The 18,999-nt window shown below is 38.5% G+C and overlaps 1 protein-coding gene across 5 annotated transcripts in view; it reads right to left on the bottom strand.

The window, feature by feature from the left end:
* SGCZ (sarcoglycan zeta) overlaps nucleotides 1-18,999 on the bottom strand; it is a 483,993-nt gene that overhangs the window by 330,982 nt on the left and 134,012 nt on the right. For 3 of the 5 annotated variants that reach the window (XM_045017558.1, XM_045017559.1, XM_045017560.1), the window contains one exon: nucleotides 18,477-18,671. In XM_045017558.1, coding sequence (XP_044873493.1) covers nucleotides 18,477-18,671 — 195 coding nt within the window. The remainder of the gene's footprint in view (nucleotides 1-18,476; nucleotides 18,672-18,999) is intronic. The other 2 variants (XM_045017561.1, XM_045017562.1) reach the window with 1 other exon arrangement.

The following is an 18,999-nucleotide window of genomic DNA, read 5'->3' as shown; positions in this document are numbered from 1 at the left end:
CCCAGTAGGACAAGTGTAACTATTAGCATTTGACAGGTTTCAGAGTAGCAGCCGTGTTAGTCTGTATCCGCAAAAAAAACAGGAGTACTTGTGGCACCTTAAAGACTAACAAATTTATTGTAGCATGAGCTTTCGTGAGCTAAAGCTCACTTCTTCGGATGCATAGAATGGAACACACAGACAGGAGATATTTATACATACAGAGAACATGAAAAGGTGGAAGTATGCATACCAACAGGCAGAGTCAAATCAATTGAGATGAGCTATCGTTAGCAGGAGGAAAAAAAAAAAAAAAAACTTTTTGAAGTGATAATTAAGATGGCCCATAGAAGGTGTGAGGAGAACTTAACATAGGGAAATAGATTCAATTGGTGTAATGACCCAACCATTCCCAGTCTTTATTTAGACCACAGTTAATGGTATCTAGTTTGCATATTAATTCAAGTTCAGCAGTCTCTCTTTGGAGTCTGTTTTTGAAGTTTTTTTGTTGCAAAATTGCCACCTTCAAGTCTGTCACTGAGTGGTTAGGAAGGTTGAAGTGTTCTCCCACTGGTTTTTGAATGTTATGATTCCTGATGTCAGATTTGTGTCCATTTATTGCGTATTTTACGCAAAAGAATAAATGGACACAAATCTGACATCAGGAATCATAACATTCAAAAACCAGTGGGAGAACACTTCAACCTTCCTAACCACTCAGTGACAGACTTGAAGGTGGCAATTTTGCAACAAAAAAACTTCAAAAACAGACTCCAAAGAGAGACTGCTGAACTTGAATTAATATGCAAACTAGATACCATTAACTGTGGTCTAAATAAAGACTGGGAATGGTTGGGTCATTACACCAATTGAATCTATTTCCCTATGTTAAGTTCTCCTCACACCTTCTATGGGCCATCTTAATTATCACTTCAAAAAGTTTTTTTTTTTTTTTTCCTCCTGCTAACGATAGCTCATCTCAATTGATTTGACTCTGCCTGTTGGTATGCATACTTCCACCTTTTCATGTTCTCTGTATGTATAAATATCTCCTGTCTGTGTGTTCCATTCTATGCATCCGAAGAAGTGAGCTTTAGCTCACGAAAGCTCATGCTACAATAAATTTGTTAGTCTTTAAGGTGCCACAAGTACTCCTGTTTTTATTAGCATTTGGTTTCAGGGTTGAGCGTTCACATTTAAGACCTCAAAATTGTCCAATATTCCTTTAAATCACTGTTTCCACAAACATTCCTGCAAGTAAGTGTATTTTCTAAAATACTAATAAGAAAAGGAACAAAGAAAGGTCAAGGACAGAACTAATGTTAAGTTGGTTTAGTCATGCAAATATTTGAAGAATGTTTTATGAGGTATTTGCCCAAGTTTAATATACACAATGACTTACTGGCTCAGAATAGGACTTCTTGTGAACACTGCTTACTCACTCAAATGCTTTAATGGTTTGGAGGTGCTCTTTGTGATGAACACTGAACTCCATTTAGCAAATTTATCCCTCATGTATGTCAACCTCCTTCTCACTAGCCTCACAGCACTATCTGAAATTACTGTTCCCTTTTGAGCCAATACTATGAATATTTTGATTTTTATATCCTTACTATACTTTGTTTAATGAAAAATATTGACAGAATTTCCACTGACTTTTAGAAGAGGTGTCTTACATTTGTAACTTCCTTAAATTTTGTGCAAAGGCCACCGTCTTGGCCAAAACATCATGAAATGAATGGAGGATTTCTAGAGCTAAAACCATCAGCTGCTACTGCTGGAGCTAAAGAGCCTAGTCTCTCTAGCTAGGGCTGTAACTGATTTGTATCCTCTGCAGATTAGGCAAAGGGGAAACTTGTAATACACACTTCATCAGTGGGTTACACTTGGACATCATGTTTGCAAAAATGACATACATCCTATTACAAGGTATTTGGCATACCTTAGGCCCTAATCCTGCAAGCTCCTTCGAATGGGTACATCCCTATGCCCATATGGAATGTTTGCATAAACATTTAGGTCCTCATGCAAACAACCTTTTGGGAGAAACAGTCCTTAATTGCGCGCATGCGCGCGCGCGCACACACACAATTTCTTATTCTTTGCAAGTAAAAAGAAAACTTGAATTCTTCAGATATTTGTCAATAAAATTTTACAAAGCACGTCTTAAATTCATTCTATGGACTGCTAATCATATTTAAGCTATATTCTCAGATACTTGCTAAAATTATTCACCAATTTTCCAGATACTTCTATTCTGTATTGCAAAGTAAAAGTAGGACTAATTACCTCCTTAGATGCTTAGATCATGGTTCCTACTGAAGTTAAACAGAGCTGCATGTATATTTCTAAAGATTAGTCTAAAGTCAGAAAAATGAGAACTTCCATTTTGATTTTAGATTTATATGTCACCAAATACTACCACATACAATTATTTTAAATATAGAAAATAGAGGTGTATAATAATGTATTTATAAACACTGGCCTTTTTAAATGTGTTTTTCCAGTATAATATACATAGGCTTGTTGTGTCTTTCCTAATGTCTCATACTTACATGGATGCACTGGTGTATGCTGTCTATTTCAGGGCTTGTAACAATACTGACTCAAGAATGTAAATACATCATATGAGAGTATATAGGGGTAGATCACATGGAACTTGATCTTGCTCCCTCTGAAGTCAATATAAATATTGCTATTAGCTTCTATTGGAACAAGACTGGGCTGATGGCTTTGCTTTAAATCGTGCATGGAATATTTCTTCTATCTGTATTCCTGTAGCAAAGTATAATAACTATGCTCTGCAATGTGTTCCAAACTATGTCATGTAGATTTATAGTCATTTCCAAAGGCAAGCCCAAAGCCTTCATATCTATGCAAACCGACAAAGAAGCCATAGAACTCAAAATGAAAAAAACAAAAACAAATGTTGAATCACATTTATACAAGAAAAAAAACCAAACACAATTATCCATTTAGCCTCCACTTTACTAGAATTAATAGAATGCTTTTCTCTACAGAAATGTTTCAGCAAAACACGAATATTCAGGACATTATATAAAGAAATCAATTAACAAATACATCTGCAAAAAAAAGATATCAATGAGTTATACAATAGAATATAAAATCATCTATGCTCTTATATCACTGTCATCGCCATAGGATATGGCCAACAGTAATGCTGATAAGTGAGATGACTAACATCTGTCATGATTTATACAGTTGATAATAGAAATTATGTAATTCCATTAGTGACAAGGAACAAGACCCGCAGCTAGCCAATGGAGGCACTTTGCAATCCTTAATGACTACCCAAAGAAATTGACAGCCAAGAAATAAACAAAGGGCTGTGTGTGTGAAGCAGATAACATAGGGCCTGGGACATGGCTGCTGACAGCAGACCTTGCAGGTGGTTGCAAGGGGATTCACACTTTTCACTCAAGTATGGGACAGATTCTCTGTGGCACCCACTATCTGCTGTCCGAGTGGTAGACTAAAGGAGGTGGTATGGATCCCAGAACCTAGAGAGGTTCTACACCAGGCATTTGGTAGAGTAGATCCAAGGCTGTTCTAACATATGTAGACTGGTAACAATCTTGTGCAATAAACAATGTAACTAGCTATGATTCAACAACAACGTTATTTATTTTTAATCCATTTTCCTTTCTTTAGGATTTAGTCAACACATGAGAGTTATGTATATGTTACTTTATCTTCAGGGAAAGGCGAATTCTTATATTATATATACACACACACACTTTGGACATTCTTCATTGCAGAAGAAGTTATTTTATTGGTACACAAGGATTCATGGAAATTTTATTTAGGACTGTCATGAGCGTACAGCTAAGGGTAGCATAAAATCCCTCCTTTACCTGTAAAAAGTTAAAAAGCTCAAATAACCTGGTTGGCACCTGACCAAAAGGACTTATAGGGGGAGAAGATACCTCCTCCCACAGATTTGAAAGTTTTTGCTTTGTGCTCTCTGTGTGTTGTTCTCTGAGATAAAGAGAGACCAAGCAAGTAATCCATCTGCTAGTGAAACAATACAGCTAATATTACAAAAATAGTAAGTAATAGCAAGGAAATGTGTTAGATTATCTTTTGTTTTAGCCTGTGAACTTTCCCTTTGCTAAGATGGAGGTTTATTCCTGTTTTTTTATAACTTTGAAGTTTTGCCTAGAGGGGAACTCTGTTTTAAATCTTATCACCCTGTAAAATTACCTTCCATCTTGATTTTATAGTGGTGCTTCTTTTACTTTTTTCTTTATTATAAAGTTCTGTTTTTGAGAATCTGATTGGGTTTTTAGTGTCCTAAAAACCCAAGGGTCTGGTCTGTGCTCACCTTGGTTACCTATTTGGTTGGTATATTATTCTTAAGCCTCCCCAGGAAAGGGGGTGAAGGGGCTTGAGGGGATATTTTGGGGGAAACAGGAACTCTGAGTGGTCCTTTTCCTGAATCTTTGTCTAACTCACTTGGTGGTGGCAGCAATACCATTCCAGGGCAAGGAATTTGTGCCTTGGGGAAGTTTTTAACCTAAGCTGGTGGAATATAAGCTTAGGGGGTCTTTCATGTAGGTCCCCACATCTGTACCCCCGAGTTCAGAATGGGGAGGGAACCTTGGCAAGGGCTATGTGCAGTAACCATCACAAAAGAATCTAGACACACTGAGCACTGATGAAAATACAAGGGAAACATGCTTTGCTCCTTCTAGTGCAGGAAAAGAGGCACAGAACTATCTAGGGAGATTCTACAGAGACAAAAAACAGAAAAAGCAAGTCTACGAGAAAGCTTTTGTTCATAACATTAATAAAGTTGTATTTGAGAAGAGCTACTCTGTACTATAGATACATAAATGTGTAAATCTGTTCATTGATTGGTTTGGAGTAAAACAGAGAGCAACAGCAGCTTCACAGAACATCCACGGCCACCGCTAGGGTTTGAACTCTGAGACAAAAAGCAATAAAGGGGATCAGGAAATACAAATGGCAGCTTGGAATTAATTGTTGAGTTTAACAATGTAGCAAAGTTCTTCTATTGACCCTTCCTATTAGCAAGCGTTGGAACCTTGCATAAAGCCAACTGATTCATCAGTGTGTGAGGCTGCTTACTTCCATCTTAGGTGCAACTGGGGTTGGAGTACTATAAATGAAAACAGATAAAGGTTAAAGATATAGTCTTCCCTTAGTCAAGCAGGTGTATCAGTTTTAAGTCATTGTGTTTTCTTGAGTCTAAATAGTCACCACTGTTGGGACATCAAGCTTTGTAAATGTGCATAAGGAACCATTTACAGTCTAAAAGAGAGCACTTTTTGGTAAGTGAATGAGCTATGAAACTTATGCTTTTTGAGTGGATAAAAGTACCCTCTTTAGTAAAAGTACAGTCACCAATAGAGAAAAAAAAACAGGAGTACTTGTGGCACCTTAAAGACTAACAAATTTATTGTAGCATGAGCTTTCGTGAGCTAAAGCTCACTTCTTCAGATGCATAGAATGGAACACACAGACAGGAGATATTTATACATACAGAGAACATGAAAAGGTGGAAGTATGCATACCAACAGGCAGAGTCTAATCAATTGAGATGAGCTATCGTTAGCAGGAGGAAAAAAAACTTTTTGAAGTGATAATTAAGATGGCCCATAGAAGGTGTGAGGAGAACTTAACATAGGGAAATAGATTCAATTGGTGTAATGACCCAACCATTCCCAGTCTTTATTTAGACCACAGTTAATGGTATCTAGTTTGCATATTAATTCAAGTTCAGCAGTCTCTCTTTGGAGTCTGTTTATGAAGTTTTTTTGTTGCAAAATTGCCACCTTCAAGTCTGTCACTGAGTGGTTAGGAAGGTTGAAGTGTTCTCCCACTGGTTTTTGAATGTTATGATTCCTGATGACTGCTGAACTTGAATTAATATGCAAACTAGATACCATTAACTGTGGTCTAAATAAAGACTGGGAATGGTTGGGTCATTACACCAATTGAATCTATTTCCCTATGTTAAGTTCTCCTCACACCTTCTATGGGCCATCTTAATTATCACTTCAAAAAGTTTTTTTTCCTCCTGCTAACGATAGCTCATCTCAATTGATTAGACTCTGCCTGTTGGTATGCATACTTCCACCTTTTCATGTTCTCTGTATGTATAAATATCTCCTGTCTGTGTGTTCCATTCTATGCATCTGAAGAAGTGAGCTTTAGCTCACGAAAGCTCATGCTACAATAAATTTGTTAGTCTTTAAGGTGCCACAAGTACTCCTGTTTTTTTTGCGGATACAGACTAACACGGCTGCTACTCTGAAACCAATAGAGAAGTACTTCTTTCATAAGGAATAGCCTTTGTTTGCCAAACATCTACATTATTTTTGAGCGGTGGTCAGCACATCCCCAGTAACTTTGAAAATTATGAATGATTTGGACTGATTTAGGGTGACATTGGCATTTAACATCTGCATATTGGAGAATTTTTATGTTTCTGTTAAGTAATGCCACTATTCATCCTAAACTGTTTGATCATGTTCCTTTTTTAGGATTATTTAGAAATGAAATGAGCTAACACTGAGATGCTGTCTATCACCCAGACAAGCCATCAGACCAGCAGAATTGATGATACAGAGATTACTGGATCAAACACAAAATAAATAGATCTGGGTGGTCAAAACTATCTGTTACATCGGAAGCAGAGATGCTCCCCCTAATACTGTGATACATGTGGAGAAAAACAAGACAGTATTACATTTTATTTTTGCAAGAAGATTACTTATTCATTGGTAATTCAGAGGTGATTTGCTACCATAGTCAAACTTTTGATTAAAGCACTAAACACAATTGCTTCTTGTTCTGAACCAGTAAAATGAACTGAAGGCTGATACCTTGAAGAAATGAAGAAGGATTTTCCTAATGCTGAACAGTAAACTCAGCACCAAATGTGGATACAGTTCCAGCCACTGGGAAACTGAAAAAGCATTTGGTGCTTTTCAAAGATTTCTGTGATGCATTCTATTTAGAAACAACTCCCTTAATACATTTTTCTACCTCTCTCTCTCTCTCTCTCCTCCCCCATTATTTACTACTAAAAATAGTCATCAGGCTTTAGTCAGGATCAAGGTGCATTGTACTGACCAGCTTCTGCCCCAAAGAGCTTACAAACTAAATTTGCATGAGTTGAATGCCTTTACAACTGAGCAACAATTACTTGATAGAAGCAATGTTACACGTGGAGCATTGCAACTTCTGGGAGTGTAGATTCTTGATTGGGATTATATTGCAAGTCATTAGCTCATTGGTAAATTGAATGAACCTACCAGAAACCTGAAAAGAGCATTTAGTGATTAAAAGTTCTTTTCACTTTTGTAATCTTCTGCACTTTCTGGCATAAACTCCAGTACATCACAACAAAACATGCTCTCATGTTTTCTGACTCAAGGAAAACAAAGTACCAGGAATCTCTCAGAAAAATCTTGTTCTTGTGAGACTTCCAGTAAAATTTTGTAGAATTATAACTGTTTGGATTACTAAGGTAGGCATCCAGCTTTTAGATGTATATCTAAACCAAACCTTTAGAGTATCTCCCAGCACTAGGCTGCAGGTCAATCATCATCTTGGACTGTTCCTTAAACAGAGAAGCAGGACCAACAAATGTGGAGTATTTTGTTCTCTTTAGCCACACGTGAAAAGATGTTTTTCATACAGAATTCTTTTGTCAAGTTCCCTATTCCTCAAGGCAAGTACACAACCTGATCTTTGAACTGCAAAGGAATGAATCCAATGAGACCCTTTTGTCTCCAGATAGTATTTAGTTGAGAGCTATAAGGTACTTTCATAGGCTAGTACCTATATTTTGAAACCACAAAGCAAACTAGCTGTTGCCTTACACAAAATAATTGTTGGTTGCTATAAATGACTGATCATGAGATCATTTCCTCTACTACTGAGGTATTATGTTTGACATACAAACATCCACAGATGTGCTGAAGTGTAGGCACAGGATGCTGATGCAAGTGCCTGAGTGAAAGACTTGAGGATAGTGTTATTGCAAAAGTTAAGTGCATTTGAATTATTATGCATGCTGCCTATTTAAACCTATGCCTGGTTGGCATGTATGTCCTAGGGCAAGCATCCAATCAACTGGTAAATTGGCATCAAGCTGTCCAAATAGATGGACCTAAGTCTTGGCAGCCAACAACCACTGTATGTTCAATTGTGAATATGAAGGAAAATATCCCAGCCAAGAAAACCAAAAAAGCTGTTTATCCTCATTTTATGCTTGCAGCTAGATGTATGTTCAATTAAAAATAGCTTTCCTTGCTGTGCAAGGTTTTACTTGGCCTGTTTGAATCATGAAAATGCTGAACCAGGCTGCAGAGGGATTTTTAATGTAATCTTCTTTAGCACCTAATTGTTTGATGGAGACTGACTCTATACATCCCTCACACCTTAGATACTACTGCAATAATATTTACAGAAAATATGATTTGTGGTACCATATGGAAGCTAGTAACATGTTGGTTATTAATATAATTGTAAAATGCCTGTGTTATTATATTATATTCAAAGTTATTAATTCATTCTCTAGGATATTACTAGAACATGATTAAGACCAGACAGCCTAGTCTAGGTAAAGGTGATAAACAGGTCTGTTTTAGACAAAGGAATATGGGTTTACCTCAATTTATGTATTAGCAGTAAAGAAAGCCATCAAGCTAATCTGGCAAGGGTTATCCTGATCAGAACTCAAGAACAGAGAATTAACATGGCTCCTGCACCCCAAAGAGACTCAGGAGAGTGAATCTGCAGTAATCCTTCCTAACTTGTAAGAAAAAAGCATCCCTTTAGGGATATGAAGGGAGAGAGACTCTTTATCCTTCACTTTAGGACACAAAGAAACCAAGCGATTTGATCTTGGATGAGTCATGGTCTGGCTGACCAGCAAAAGGCTGGAAAGCCGACTGAGGGAGAGAAGCCATCTTGAACAAATGACTATCTTGCTAGATTAAGTTTTAAACTATTAGATGTATATTTTCCACTTTTTATTTGCTTGTAACCTTTATCTCTTACTAGATCTCAGTTAATCCATGCTCTATAGTTAATTAACTTGTTTGGTTTTGATTATAAATCATCCATGCTGTGTAAGTTCAGTAAAAAGTGTGTGCTTCTAGAAAGCTGACCGGTTGAGATGTTTAACTGTGTCTGCACCGGCTGTGAGGGTCCAGTGAGAGGTTGGATTTGGGAGGGAAAAATTTGAGACTGGAATGGTACTAAAGCTCAACCTGCAAGAGGTAAGCAGGTTGGGCAAAGCCAGGGTGAGGCTTGTGGGCTGCTAGGGTCAGAGCTCTGGACCAAAGCTGCAGAACCACAAGACACCAAGGGTTATTAGACAAACAGTAACCAAACCCCTTACTGGCCTGGGACCCCAAAAAATCTGAGTCCCCTTACATTGCAATGGCTAAAACAGTCTTCACTGCTTGGCTGGCTTGGTAAGGTATCCAGCATTTCTGGAGGATTCTGCATGCTAACAGCATCCATGATACTTTGTCAAACACCACCCATAAAAATTAAACATATTACTTCAGTTTTTAACATTTATTTACACTTAAAGTTGTGCAACTCCATAACGATGGAGGAGTTGAAAGTGAGTTGGTAAACATTAAACATCTCTTCACAAATGATGTCTTTTGTTCTTGCTATAGGCATGACTACTGCAATGAATAAGAGTTAAAGCTCCACCTTGCAAGCAAACACTGCCCTCATCACAGCAGTCAAAAATTGCCAATGTTTTATTGGAAATTGCAAATGACTGCGGAGATGTGAATGGGATATCTGGGAATTAGATTATGGGGGGGGGACTATTAGTAAAATAGACAAAACATTTCGCTTCTTGAACTCTGGTTGGAATTGAGACCACATTTCCCATTCCCAGATTTGGGAAACATGGGCAGAGGCTGGAAGGCAGAAGCTGATATAAGGGAGTGTGTTAGAAGAAGATGGTGGGCGGGATAGTGGTTGTCTCTTTATGCTGATTCAAGGGGCTGGGAAACCCACACGAGAGCTCTCAGACCACTAGCTGGTGGAACATTAGTGGAGGAATTACACTGAAGCCCTATGGCTTGTTCTCCCTCCTCATAGTTCATTTTCCTCCACAATGCCCTATTAAATGTCTAGGTCTAGGTCAGCTACAATGTTAACATTTCTGAAATTTACAGACTCTAAGAATACATTGTACCAAAACCAAGCTCCCCTTAGGTTTTGAAGGCCATCACTTGAAGATGTTACACAATCAAGACAGCAACATGGAATGAAGGGCAATTTCAATATTAAAATTAAAATTAAAATGGAAAAGCTAAGTCTCAATGTTATGAGAGATCTGCTATAATGACATGAAAATGTAAAAATAGGTTAAATGTTTTCATTATCACCAAAACTTAAAAATATATATTTATTGTGTAATTCAAATCAGGAAATATCTACAGGATAGTATCCAGATAATATATTCACAAATTATAGCAGTGCACTTTTTTCTTTTTTTTAAAGGAGTATTCACACTTTTCTGTGAATGCCTTCAGTTATATAGGAAGGACCCTTTACTTTCTTTGGTCAGCTTTTCTCCAGCTTTGTCCCTTTATCTGAGGCTTTTTATAGCTATTTTCATTTCCTTATAGGCCTTTCCTGGCAGGATCTAAGCTTCAACTTAGTGTGACAGCCATTATCTCGGCCAACACAAGGAATTGAAGTGGGGACCTCCGGAGCTAAAAGCACAAGCTGCTACAGCTTTAGCTAAAGAGATGTTCCAACATAGAACTGTAACAGATTTACATGCACACACACACACGGTTACATTCTTTTAAAAATGGGAGGTGACTGGTTAATTCAAAGCCAACATTGCTGTATTTCTGATCCAGAAATTGTCACTATGTGTTGGTCACTCACTGTCTTCTAAAAAAACTGATTGTAAAGAAACTCAGAGGCAGCTATGTCACAATTTAAACTACTTTGAAAAATTTGAAGTTGTTTATCTAGACAAAAGGGATTAATTTCTGCTTTTAACAAACCATAGATTATAAATTACATGAAATAGTGTATACATTGTACCTGAACAACACTAATATGTATGTTAACTCAGCTACGTGTTCCAGCTTGGTAATCAGATCTCCAAGTCAATTCCTCAATTCTCATTGCTCTCAGACACACATGTAATTCTTTAGATCTTAAGCTTAAATCAATATGAATAAACCATGTCCCATTCTTAGTTTAACATCATAGCTACTTCTGCTATGCACATTAAAAGTCTAGCCAGCATGGATTTTACTACTACCACTGTTTATTTTTTTAACCTTGAAAATCATCCAGCGAATTTTGGTTATATTGATGAACAGGCATTTTCCATCAATATTAATAAAAATTACATGTATACACTAACTTGGTCATTTTAAAGATGCTTTAAAAAGAACAAAGTCAGTCAAAAACCAGTAGGATAGCACTTCAATCTCCCTGGACACTCAATACCAGACCTTAAATACCTTAAATGAGGCCATGCTTCAACAAAAAACAACTTCAAAAACAGACTTCAACAAGAAACTGCAGAACTGGAATTAATTTGCAAACTTGACACCATCAAATTAGGCCTGAATAGAGACTGGGAGTGGCTGGGTCACTACAAAAAGGTAATTTTGCCTCTGACACTCGTACCTTCTTGTCAACTGTTGGGAATGGGCCACATCCACTCTATCTGAATTGGCTTTGTTAGCACTAACCCCCACTTGGTAAGGGAACTCCCATCTTTTCATGTGCTGTATATTTATACCTGCATACATGGAGTGAAAAAAAAGTATCTGATGAAGTGGGTTATAGCCCATGAAAGCTTATGCCCAAATAAATTTGTTAGTCTCTAAGGTGACACAAGGACCCCTCATTGTTTTTGCTGAGATAGACTAACATGGCTACCCCTCCGAAACCAGTGAAATACTAATATGCCAGAAAATTTAAATAGACAAGATTGGAGCTAATAGTACTGAGCTAACATGTCAGAACATATAATTTATCTGAAAAATTTAGTCTTATTTTGCTCACGAATGCCCATGAATAGAATAGATTTTTTCAGATTTAAAAATTAGAATTTTCTGAACAATTTTTTGGGAGATTTTCTATCACTGACTTCACAGTGTTTGATACAAAGGGATTTCATGTGGGCATTTAACTGTGAAGAGTTCAACCACAACCTTTACTGATAGGAATCCATTCCCTGTCACGCTCTCACACATGGACAAGTGCAATAGTAAGATTTATGATATTTCTTAAATTATGTATTATCATAAATAAATGAAATACTACAGTGACTAACTTAAAAATATTTGCAAACTATAAAATATACAAATTTTGAGTAGGAACAGTCATTCAGAATTAGAAGATCATAACCCACAGTTAAGATTTAGATTTATAAACCCTGTTTTCTTTAACAGGCTAACCAGATGATATGTCATGAATATATATAAATGTTTGGCGTGAGAAAATAATCAGTCCCAAAATAGTATACATCACCAAACAAAGCTATTACACATTCCACCATGTGAAGAATAAAGGTTAATAATCCAGTGTCAATAATGATGTACTATATACAAATGCTGGTAAAAATGATATACTAATGGAACCACCATAAAGTAAAATGATTCTTCCAGTCTACCTTGGTACAGAATCTTGTGATAACATTTCTTATTTGAACAAGCTGGATGTGTTTAACAGATATGAGTTTGAATTTATGGGACAGTAAATGCAATAATGAAAGCGAAATATAATGCTGGTAGATCAGTAACATTACCTGCACAAATTGCACATTATTTTCTACATTTCAATGTCATGATGGGGTGATTTTTTCTTCTTATGCTATTAACAATTGCTTAATTGAATACAAGAGTAAGGACGGGTGAAAAATATAAAATTATTTTTACTCTTAACACGAGGATTAAAGATTAATTCACATGTGTTAACTACATATAATTTAATTGGATTTGTAATATTTCAGGACTGTTAAAAATCCACATTGTAGATTTTTGAACTGCAATATCCAGCATAGTCATGAAAGACAGCATTTAGGTATAAAGTGTATTACACTTCAGTTGTTATCTTAGTGAAATCATTAAGCTCCCATTCTTTAATTATATTAGCCACATGCATACTGCTAAAAACTACTAAACCAAAGGCTTCAATCTGCTAAATAGTAAGCAGAAGCACTGAAACAGATAGATTTGCATTGTTCACTAAATGTGGGATTTGATTCTATATTCCATTACAAGTTATTAACTTTCCAGTAAAGCTTCTATATGGTTTTGTTCCCAAAGAGTGAAGCTGAATGCAAGGTAAGTTAAAGAAGAGAAACTTTATTAAAGCCTGTGGACTTCTCTTTCCATGTGGCTGAGCTGTCCTTTAACCTAACTCCCTGCATTCCCTATTCCTCCGGTGACATTTCAGTTCCACTGACCATGATATATCTTCCCTGTTTTACAAACATTTTAATATAAAATTAAACACAAAATACACCTCTACCCTGATATAACGGTGTCCTCGGGAGTAAAAAAAATCTTACCGCGTTATAGGTGAAACCACGTTATATTGAACTTACTTCGATCTGCCAGAGCGTGCAGACCCGCCCCTTCTGGAGCACTGCTTTACCATGTTATCCAAATTTGTGTTACAACACAACCAGATATATCAGGGTAGAGGAGTAATTGACACCCAGACTCCAGGTTCTGTCTCTTCTGCCAGAGGTTGTTAGCACGCAGCTAAGTTGGTGTTTCATCTTTACTACAGAATCATGTGGTTGCACAGTTTTTGAGATAGTTTGGTCTTCTCAAAGGTGAGTGACAGAGGCTCTGGAGCCAGTTCCTCTTGTGAGGATCTAGCCAACAGAGAAACCAGAAGGAGTAGGCTTATGAGTTGTGAGGAGCATCCGTCTTCAGGGTCAGTAGGTTCTTTGCTAACCTGCTGTACACTATTGCCTGCTTTCACTGATTGTTGGCCATCTCTTCTTGGTGGATTCTCCATCCTTCTGGATGCAGCAGGCCTCCACTCACTGGTGGGCAGATCGTGGTAACAGAGTCTTTTTCTGCTGGTGGTTGTCACACACTGCTATCAAGGAGCAGAGATGTATATTCATTCCTGGCTGGTAAATATACTCTCAAGTCTGTCTAAGAGAGCTGTCAATGCCAAGGCGTGGGGCCCGTACTTTTTGCACGACATGCTTATGGAATGAGGTGGAGACAACAACAACTTCCTGTCCTCAAAATATGATTCTATCCTGCACACTCAACTAATCTTTAATTTGAAAATATGGTTCTGCTCCTACCAGAACCTTGGCTTTTGTCTTCTGGCCACCCAGTTCTTATTCTTTTGACTGCTTGCAATTGGGCTTTTCCATAGCCTCTGATTTCCATCAGCTTCAGAGTTGAAACCAGGAGACAGTGCAGCATGGATTCAATGTCCTGATCACCTTCCTCCAGCTCGCTGATGCTGGGTACATGTGTACAACATCTGATCTCCCTGGTAGTGTTGGAGCTGCACCAACATATGTTGCAAGAAGGGGCTTTGCAATTGTTTCTAGATTGTGTTTCTAGGGGTGTCTAAGCTTATTGCACTATTATTGGCTATAGGTGTACTGATGGAACCTACCCCCAGTTCAAAACCATAGCCAGAAGCTCTTTCTATTTTGTTCAGTCCCTGACTGGGGTCTGCTGGCATAAGTGACTGGCTGTTTCTGCAAAAGAGCTACACCCAATCCTCTCTGATGCATCACACTGGAGTGGCAGTCTCTCTCCTGGCTGGTAGTACATCAGGTCAGGGGCATCCATTATCATTTGTTTCAGCATGTCAAATGCTTGCTGTTAGGGACCTGCCCAGTCCCTCTCAACATCCTGCCTTGTGAGCTGACAGACACTTGTACAGGAGCTGACATATGGGTTCCTCTATTGCAGCCAAATGTGGACAGAAAGTATCTCATTCCTATAAAAGCACTGTACCCCTTCAGGAGTGCAGGAACAAATTGTATGAGGAGTGCTGAGAGCCACTGAACCAAACTGTAAATCCTGTATATGATGAAAACCACTTTAAGCCAGGGGGTGCAGCACACTCAGCACCCCTGATTCCAGCACCTATGTACCCCTTTCACATTTACTAGAGCTGGAATGTCTGATTGTCTTCATTTTGATGGGATCGGCTCTCCATCCCTCTGATGTGAGCGGATGTTTAATATATGTCACCTCATGCTGTTTGAGTCACATTTTATCTACATTCAGTTTTTATGTTCTTGTCCCTGCATCACTGTAGAAAAGCTTGTCATTTCCTGTCATGGTCTCATTCAGCTTCTGTATTATGGCTTCTTTCACCTACAGTGAGTATATCATCTGCAATTTTTTTCACCCCAAGGAGTCCTTACAGCACTTGTGCCAGAAGTGTTCCAGAGAAGACTCAGCATGCATAGCTATCTGTAGCGACCAAATGTTGCACAGGTTGTCAGCATACTGACTCTTTAACCAGACCTATGGGTCAAAACCCATTCCTCACACCATAGACCATACAGGTTCTGGATTAGGAAAGTTCTAGCAAGATTTGATCTATTGTGGGCAGTGGATATTTTCAATGCCGGTTTCAGTGGCTTTGGGTCTATGCAGATGAACAACATACCTGATGACATCTTCACCACCACCCGGCTGCACTAGCCTCTACAAGCCCTATAATACTCCTGCTCTACACACTTTTGAACTCCTTAGCCCACTGGACTACATAGTGCCATAAGACTCTCTTTGCATGCTTACTACCAGATCGGAGCCATGATTTGTATGGCTGTATTCCCAAGAGAGGTCTGGGGTGCTTACCGTCCACCACCACAAACTCCAATTGGTACCATCTGTTACTTCTCAGATTAGTTACAATGAGGTCACATTTTCCTTTGGGTTCCACTGTGTTCTCATTTTACATTATGACTGCCCTTTGTAATGGGTGTGTGCAAGTCCAACTCACCCTGAGAAATCACTGCACAGGAGGCCTCAGTATTCAGCTGAAATCACAAGAGGCGGGTTCCTATTAACATGGTTCCATGCATGGAGGATGGGACTATCCCTTGTTGTTTCTTGACCTGACCGCTTGAACTGATATGCCCTCTGAGCCCAGGAGAGTCTCACGATATTACCACCGCTGTCACAAGCCACTGGATCGCACCCACCCACTCCTGTAACAACCCCCTGATTTATGTCTGAGTCATTGAAGTCCTCAAATCATGATTTAAAGACTTCAAGGTGCAGAGAATCCTCCAGCAAGTGACCCGTGACCCACACTGCAGAGTAAGGCAGAAAACCCCCAGGGCCTCTGTCAATCTGCCCTGGAGGAAAATTCCTTCCTGACCCCAGATATGGAGATCAGCTAAAGCCTGAGCAGGTGGGCAAGACTCACCAGCCAGATACCTAAGAAAGAATTCTCTGTAGTAACTCAGATCTAAAATCCCACCCCATCTAAAATCCCATCACAGGCCATTGGGCATATTTACTGGTAACAGTCAAAGATCAATTAATTGCCAAAATTAGGCTATCCTATCATACCATCCCCTCTATAAACTTATCAAGCTTAGTCTTGAAGCCAGATAGGTCTTTGGCCTCCACTGCTCCCCTTGGAAGGCTGTTCCAGAACTTCACTCCTCTGATGTTTAGAAACCTTCGTCTAATTTCAAGTCTAAATTTCCTGATGGCCAGTTTATATCCATTTGTTCTTGTCCACATTGGTACTGAGCTTAAATAATTCCTCTCCCTCCATGGTATCTATCCCTCTTCAAGATGGTTCAACCTTGCCACATTCCTTGTAATACTGTCCTACTTGGGGCATCTTCTCCTTTACCTGCTCATGCTGTCTCACACAATAAAAACATCTTGCTATGTTTATGGAAACCAACTGCTTTCCTTTCCTGTTGTCTCATCCCAACATGTAGACCTGGGGATGTGATGCGCCTTCTAGGGATTTCATCTTTCCCCTCAAGGCTTCCACTGCATGCCTCATATCTAAGCATCTGTTTAACATGAGATCACCTTCCCAGAGCAAGCGCTCCCAGAGGGGATGATCCCAAGTGCCACAGACCATCCTGTCCCAAATTAGGGAGTCTGTCAAGACTCCAACATTGCATGTAGCAGCCAGTGTTTGTAAGGCAGTAACATGGATTCTATCCCCTCCCCTTTAGATTGTTCTCTAGGGAAAAGCCTGTGTCACTCCACAGTTTTGTCCTACTTTGGGGACCAATAGGTCCCCGGGGCTCTTAGGATTGCTCGGAGGCTTGAGGCAGTGTGTGGTTCACAGCGGTGCAGATCTCTCTGCCTTGCTCCCCAAGAAGGTAAACTAATAGTTTTAATTTCCTGTTCTTGCTGTCCTCCTGCACGGCCAGGTCTGTGTACAGCTCAAACTCCTCCTTCCACCAGGTACATCACTGGACTAGGTTTGTGTCTGCAAAATCCAGACCATGTTACATGACTCATTCTGCCAGCTGCTACACTTCAGAGAATTCCCTGATCAGACATTGCCACCAGATTTTATTTGCAAAGAATGAAGCTGAAGCAGGTAAAATTGAACAACTGGAACTTTATAAACCCTGTGTCCAGCTGGCTGAGTGGCTTCCAACATAACTCCCCTCATTCCCCATTCCCTTGGTTTCCCATCAATAGCAGTTCCTCCAGGGAATGTACCCTCTATGACTCATGACTCCAGTTCCACTGATCATTTTACATTAGGCATAGAAAGAACAGTTTTGATATTTCATTTTTGTACAGCTGTAATTAAGGTATTTTAGTTTTCGAATAATTAAAATTCTAAATTAGGTAGTTCTGTGGTAGGCTGTAGTCCTAAAAGCCAAGTCAGTCCCAGGTACAAAGGTGTTTGTTTAGAATATTTCATCAGTATGGCCTTTTCTGCCCTGGCCTCAGTATGGTACAATGACTGGTACATCTTTATAACTGATTTAAATATCCTTTAGCTGTATTTTTAACATCCCCTCAATTTGACTTATCATCTGAATAAGAATGTTGCATCATCTCAAGCAAAGTCTGTAAACACATTTAAAATATGTATATATACATTAAGCAGATTCCATAGATTTACAGAGACAAGGAAGTCACTAAGTCTTCCTACAGTAGAGTGATATGTTGTGATCCATAAAAAAAACACCTTGACATATTTACATGAATAATAAAGCCAATCAGTTGTTAAAATGCCCATTCTCCAGATTCACATGATGTAAACTGACAAGTCATTTTTCCTAATTTCCAGTATCAACAAACTAAAAACCGTAACCTTCCATTTTTAATTAAGTAATACACCTATAATGTTCCATTGTGTATGTGTAATGTGTATGCTGAGAGTTTAGTAGAATCTCATTAAAAATAACTTTCACATTAAAGAATAAATGAATGTGCACTGAAAAAAGGACAAGCTATTAACATGAAGATAAAGAGATGTAAAATCATGGTGGTACTTACCACTGTGAAATTCATAACCTTCAAAATCCATATTGTCATTGCTAAGTTAACAATCATGGTAACCAACAGCAGAAGGACAAAGAAGTATAAGCACCTCTTTCGCCATCCATAAATTCCCACTGGATAAAGTTGCGGATTTTCAATCCTTGGCAGGCTGTTCTGCTGTGTTGCCAGTATATACTGTTCTCGTGTCATCTGGGGGGAAAAGAAAATAAATGTAAGAAAATGAAAAATCGTCATTTGATAGATTTTATTCTATGAAGATTATCTGAATAGGTTTCCAAAATCCTCATATTACAGCCACTGAACTGTGTTAAAAAAAATTGCATTGAGCCAAATTCTACTACACCAATTTGTTTGAGCTAGGCTTTTAGTACCCAGGTTGTGATTTTTAGCTATTTGCTGCTCCATGATATAAAGCATTCTTTTTCTTATTATCATGGATTATAAAGTGACTAATAGAGTAACAGATGTGATTATAACCAAGTCAGGCTACAAGTTTCAGTAGTATGTGGAAAATATG

This window comes from Mauremys mutica, chromosome 5, assembly GCF_020497125.1.
Source record: "Mauremys mutica isolate MM-2020 ecotype Southern chromosome 5, ASM2049712v1, whole genome shotgun sequence".
In the NCBI taxonomy this organism is placed as follows: Eukaryota; Metazoa; Chordata; order Testudines; family Geoemydidae; genus Mauremys; species Mauremys mutica.
The sequence above is the reverse complement of the archived record's forward strand: the minus strand, read 5'-3'. Positions and strand labels throughout refer to the sequence as shown.